Source organism: Trichechus manatus, unplaced genomic scaffold (assembly GCF_000243295.1).
Source record: "Trichechus manatus latirostris isolate Lorelei unplaced genomic scaffold, TriManLat1.0 scaffold00087, whole genome shotgun sequence".
In the NCBI taxonomy this organism is placed as follows: Eukaryota; Metazoa; Chordata; class Mammalia; order Sirenia; family Trichechidae; genus Trichechus; species Trichechus manatus.
Window position 1 is genome coordinate 5,026,035 of NW_004444023.1, and position 6,230 is coordinate 5,032,264.

General features: G+C 47.1%; 1 protein-coding gene across 1 annotated transcript in view; it reads left to right on the forward strand.

The window, feature by feature from the left end:
• Window positions 1-215: 215 nt before the first annotated feature.
• Window positions 216-6,230, forward strand: part of ODAD1 (outer dynein arm docking complex subunit 1) — a 24,093-nt gene continuing 18,078 nt past the window's right edge. The window contains exons 1-3 of the mRNA XM_004381840.3: window positions 216-299; window positions 1,518-1,617; window positions 1,724-1,913. Coding sequence (XP_004381897.1) covers window positions 233-299; window positions 1,518-1,617; window positions 1,724-1,913 — 357 coding nt within the window. The 5' untranslated portion in view covers window positions 216-232. The remainder of the gene's footprint in view (window positions 300-1,517; window positions 1,618-1,723; window positions 1,914-6,230) is intronic.

Consider the following 6,230-nt stretch of genomic DNA (forward strand, 5'->3'; position numbering starts at 1 on the left):
TAGGTCAGGTACCCCACGAGCTCAGAGAAACCAAGAGCGTCGTGTTCCCTGCACCAGGCTCAGAGCTGTGACCAAAGACAGACAATGTGCGCGATGGGGCCCGGAGGGGTGGGAGCGGCCAGAGCTGGCTCTGGAGTCACCCCCTCCCCACTCTCCGTCTCTCCCTCACCCTACTCCCGCCCAGCCTACTGCTGTGTCGGCCCCTGCAGGAGCCCTACCTTCTGTGGCCAAGATGCCTTTGGGACACTCAGCTGTGAGCGCCCGCTCAGAGGAAAGCGAGGCCTTCCTGGAGGGAATGGGTAATTCATGCGGTTTTTTCTTCATTCACTCATTCTTTTCCCGCCCTGAGAGTTCCCGAGTTCCATGCCCTGGGAACTGGTGCGCCCTCTAGTGGGGAGCCGACCTGCTCCGAATGGAGTGGGCCCAGCCAGTGGAGTAGGGTGGTCGGGAGAGTCTTGAAGGAGAAATTTGAATGGAGCCCAGAACTCCTTGCAGGAATTACCAGGGGAAGAAGGAAGGGGAAAGTGTTCCAGCAGAGAGAACAGCATGTGCCTAGAGCAGGGGTTCTCAACTTTGGGATCCAATGATTATTGTGGGGAGCTGTCCTGTGCTTGGGAGCCCTGGTGGTGCAGTGGTTAAGAGCTCAGCTGCTAACCGAAAAGTCGGCGGTTCCAACCCACCAGCGCTCCAAGGGAAAGATGTCGCAATCTGCTTCCGTAACAGATCACAGCGTTGGAAACCCCATTGGGCAGTTCTCTGTCCAACAGTGTCACTATGAGTCAGAATTGACTAGACCTCAACGGGTTTGATTTTTTGTTTTGGTCCTGCGCTGGTCTCTACCCAGTAACACCTACTCCTTCGCCTTCAGTAGTGACAATAAAAAATGTTAGGGGGGGAGGGCAGAATTGGCCCTGGTTGAGAACCACTGGGCTAGAGCAAAGTGTCTTGAGGTTGCAGACATTCAAAGTCAGGTCAGGTGGGCCTTGAACACGCGGGAGCTGAGACTTTGCTGGGGCTCTGAGAGAGCTGTGAAGAGAGGGACGGCAGGGTCTGCTCTGGGTGTAGAAAGACCCTCTGGGGCTGTGAGGGGGGGCCGGTTCAGACAGAAGATGCGGGCACTGGGCGGAGAGAGTGAGGAGACAGGAGGAGGGGGCCGAGGCTGTGGGGGCTGAAGGGGAGGGAGTGGGGGTATGGGCACCTGTCCTGCCCTCTCCCAAGTTTCTGGTCTTAGCGGCGGGGACCTTGGGGCCAGAGAGGCCTTCCAGGAGCGCCCTCTAGTGGGCAACAGTCGCGTGCCCAAACCCGGGATTGGAGTGGGTTTAACGAAAAGAACCAGAGGTCTGCTTGGGGCCCAGAGAGTCTGAAGGAATTGGGGGAGCTTGAGGGACACAGGAACTGAGATGCAGTCCCAACCTACGGGGCTGGGTCTGCAGCGGCAGTTTGTGGGACCCTAATGGGTTTAGACCCTGATGGGGGCCCAGATTTGGATCGAGTTCCTTGCCCGGCCCCACCCCCAGTGGACTGGGAGCTGAGCCGCCTGCAGAGAAAATGCAAGGTGATGGAAGGCGAAAGGCGATCCTACAGCAAGGAAGTCCGCCAGCGCATCGGCAAGCAACTGTGAGCCCGGCGCCTGGGTCCCCGGACTAGGGGGAGTTAAGGCAGCCACTAGCTGGACTCCCGGTCTGAGCGATACTGAGCTCCGCCTCCTTGCCTCCCTGGGCAGGGGGGAGATCCAGCGCCTAGAGGAGTGGCGGGCCAGCCTCCAGATGCAGATCAGCGTTGCCCAGAGCCAAGTCAAGCGGCTACAGGACAGCAAGCGGCTGGAGCGCATGGGCCACCTGCTCAAGTGCCAGGCCCAGGTGCAGGCCGAAGTGGAGGAGCTACAGAAGCAGACCAGAGCCCTGGACAGGAAGGTGGGTTCAGAGCCCAGGCGCCTGGGAATCCCAGTTAGGAGCGAGTGGCCTCACCCCTCTGAGCCTTAGCTTCCTCATCTGAAAAATGGAGCTATGGAAAGCACCACCTGGTGGGCTAGTAAGGAGCCCTGGTAGCGCAATGGTTAAGAGCTTGGCTGCTAACCAAAAGGTTGGCAGTTGGAACCCACCATCGAGAAAGATGTGGCAGTCCATTTCTGTAAAGATTACAGCTGTGGAAATCCTATGTGGCAGTTCTACTCTGTCCTATAGGGTTGCTATGAGTCAGGGTTGACTTGATGGTAACAGGTTTCGTTTTTTTGGTAGGCTGGTAACCCACCTGGTATTCCATCTCCAGTGGGAACGTGGCTGTTTAATGCTAAGCACAGTCCCCAGCATTCAAAAAGGGGACTGGCATGGGGTTGCCATGAGTTGGAATTAATGATTAAGTAGGGTGGTTCTTATGGGCTGAAGCATAATGATTGTGAGGACGGCAAAGGGCCAGGCATTGTTTCGTTCTGTTGTTCATAGGGTTGCTAGGAGTCAGCGCCAACTCAATGGCATCTAACAACAACAACAGAGTGGGTCCTTGGGTGGCAGAAGCAATTTGCATTTGATTACTAACCTAAAGGTTGGAAGTTCAAATCCACCCAGCAGAGCCTCAGAAGAAAGGCCTGGTGATCTGCTTCCATAAAGATTATAGCCAAGAAAATCCTAGAGAGCAGTTGGAACCCACTTATCTTTCTCCTGCAGAGTGGCTGGTGAGTTCCAACTGCTGACCTTTCAGTTAGCAGCTGAGTTCTTAACCACTGCGCCACCTGGGCTCCCGACCAACCTACCAGGTGGGTGCTTTCCATAGCCCCATTTTTCCAAAGAGGAAGCTAAGGCTCAGAGGGGTGAGGCCACTCTGTAACACATGGGGTTACTATGAGTCAGAAGTGACATAACGGCAATGGGTTTGGCTTGGTTTATGGTTAGGTTTCTTCATCTGCAAAAAGGGGGTGATGGTAGTCCTGCCTTTGAGAAGGAACAGAGTCTAGGCAGGTTTCTAATCCCATCTCCCTCGGGATCTTGCTGTTTGACCTTGGAAACCATTTGATTTTTCTAGGGCAGTGTTCTTTCAAGCTTTTTTTTGACCATGACTCATTGTGACCCAGTTCATACACACACAGACAGACAGATACAGATGTAGACACATATATATATTTCTGAAAAAAAAGTTTCACTAAATAATACTTACCTTTCCTATGTGGGATTCATTCTGCTATTTTCTATTCTACTCTTCATTAAAAAAAAAATGCTTGTTCAGGCCAAATAGGATGATTTCTTGCACATTAAGCAGCCCTAGTGGTGCAGCGATTGTTTGGCTGCTAACCAAAAAGTTGGTGGTTTGAACCCTCCAGATTGCCAGGTCTTTATCCCGTGGAGCCACTGGGTGGGTTTGAACTGCCAACCTTTCAGCTAGCAGCTGAGCGCTTAACTGTTGCACCACTAATACCAAGTGTTGGGGAGAGAAGGAGAAGGAGCAGTGGGAACTCCTAGGAAATGTTAGTGGGGGTACATATTGTCATATGTATTCTGAAAAGAACGAGCCCTGGTGGTGCACCTGTTAAGGGCTCAGCTGCCAACCAAAAGGTTAATTGTTCCAACCCACTCGGAGGCTCAGCGGAAGAAAGACCTGGTGATCTGCTCCCAGAAGGATTCAGCCTAGGAAGACCCTATGGGGCACTTCTACTCTGTCCTAAAAGGTGGCTATGAGTTGGAACCGAGTCGACAGCACACAACAACAGCATTCTGAAAACGGTTTTCTTCCCCCCATTGTCTATTAAATTTGAAGCTAAGCATACCCTATTCACATGGGTTGCATCCACTTGGTATTATGACCAGCAGTGGTTTTGGGTTCAGCTTGACATTCACACTCACAGGACCCAATAGGCTGTAACTTGGCACCAAGTTCACTTAACTTTGTAGAAGGGTTCAGGACAGGAAACACAGCATGCTGTCACCACAATATAAAGGACATCTAACACACGTCTTTGAGATTCCGGGGGCTGCTTCTCAGCCCCCACAAGGAGTGTCTCCAGTGATAAGGGATGAGATAATTCCTCATGGGTAGGTGCTGCCCATCCTGACATAGGGAAGTTCCATATATAACAAAAGCCACATCTTGTTTGTTTATTTGTTTTGGTGAAAATACACATGACAAAACATACACCACTTCAACAATTTCTACATGTACAGTTCAGTGGCATTGGTTCCATTCTTCAAGTTGCACCATATTTCTCGACAACCATTTCCAAACTATTTCACTATCATTAAAGCAAACTCACTGCCCCCCAAAGCTTCTCATCTATCCTTTCGAGTTGTGGTTGTCAATTTGATCACATATAGATAATTCTTTAAATGAGTATAATGCTTCATGCAGACATTGTTTTCTAATTAGGCTAAACCATTACAGGTAGGTTCTGTTCTGTTGACACTGTCGTTAAGTCGGTTCTGACATAACTCGAATACCTCTTTTTTTTTTTTTTTAGTTTTATTATTGTTACCTTTTATTATCAGTATCTTTATAAATCCAATCTTTGTCTTTGTAGGTTGGCATGATAATGATAGCATTAGCAAATTACACACTGCAACATTGTATATAGTGCATATTACTAACAATAAGATGTACAAAAAAAATGGATGGTCATAAGTGTGGTTAGTCATAACTTGAATGTGTCTTAAGTAGGGGACTACTTGTATTTGGTTCAAAGATGACTTCAGAGGACAGTTTTGGTTAAAGGTTTAAAAATTTCCTCAGGGTAATAGTTTCAGGGGGGTCATCTGCCTCAATGGCTCCAGAAAGTCTGGATTCCATGAGAATTTGAAATTCTGTTCTACATTTTCCACCTTTTAATCCGGATTCTTCTATAGAATTCTTGATCTAAATGTTCATTTCTTCTGGTCTCATGATAAAGGAGGCAGTTAGAAGCTATATCTTGTAACAGCTCATGAGTGTAGCTTCTAAGCCCCCATAGAAAACATTCATCATAGCCTTGATCACATAGGCTCTTGGGGTCTATGAGTCCCCTCACAGTCTTCCAATCCAGTGTAGTTTACCAGTCAAGGATCATTTTTATAGTAAACATTGTTGCTGGGAACACAGCTGACCATAATTACCTTAACCCAGTGTGTTTCCAGGGAAACAGTGGTGGAAGAAAGTAAATCGAAGTCATCTTCCCACAGAAAACGGATTCAGATCTGTTGTTAACTCTCCCTCCCACCCAGCAATTCCACTTCTGGGCATATAGCCCGAAACCAGGATTCATGTAAGATAATGTCTATAGATGCGTTATTCATATTAACTAGCCCTAAACTGGATACAACCCAAATGTCCATCAATATTTGATTAAATCAACTGTAGCAGATTTGTATAATGAAAAAGTATACAATAAGGAGTCCCTGGGAGTCAAAAACAGTTGAGTACTTGACTACTAGCTGAAAAGTTGGTGGTTCAAACCTACCCAGAGGAGCCTGGGAAGACAGGCCTGACAATCAGCTTCTGAAAGATCACAGCCTTGAAAACCCTATGGAGCAGTTCTACTCCACACACATGGGATTGCCATGAGCTGGAATTGCCTCATCAACTAACAACAACATACAATTATAAAAATGAATTAATTATGACTACACACAGCAACATTCGAGTGAAGGAAATAAGATATAAAAAAAATACATATTATTTCATTTACATAAAGTTAAAAAACAACCCCAAAACTAAACTTTTGTTTAGGGGTTATATACATGGGAGTTTCTTTCTTTCTTTTTTTAAAAAATTATTTATTTTTGTTGTCATTGAAAATATATACGACAAAACATACACCAATTCAACAGTGACACTGATTTGATTACATTCTTCAAGTTGTACACCCATTCTCACCCTCTTTTTCCAAATCGTTCTTCCCCCCGCTTAACATAAACTCACTGCCCTCTAAGCTTCGTATCTAATCTTTCGAGTTGCTGTTGTCAATTTGATCCCGCATAGTAGATAGTTCTTCAAAGAGTACAATGCTCAAGGCAGATATTTTTTACTAGTTAAACTATTGTTTGGTTTTAAGAAGACTTCAGGGATATTTTTGGTTTAAGATTTAAAGATTATCTCAGGGAAATAGTTTTGGGAATTCATCCAGCCTCAATGGCTTCATTGATCACTAATGACCGAAGACCAGACGAGTTGTGGGACGACATCAAGAACATCATACACAAAGAAAGCAAGAGATCATCAGGGTCGCTATGAGTCGGAACTGACTCGATGGCACCTAACAACAACAACAACAA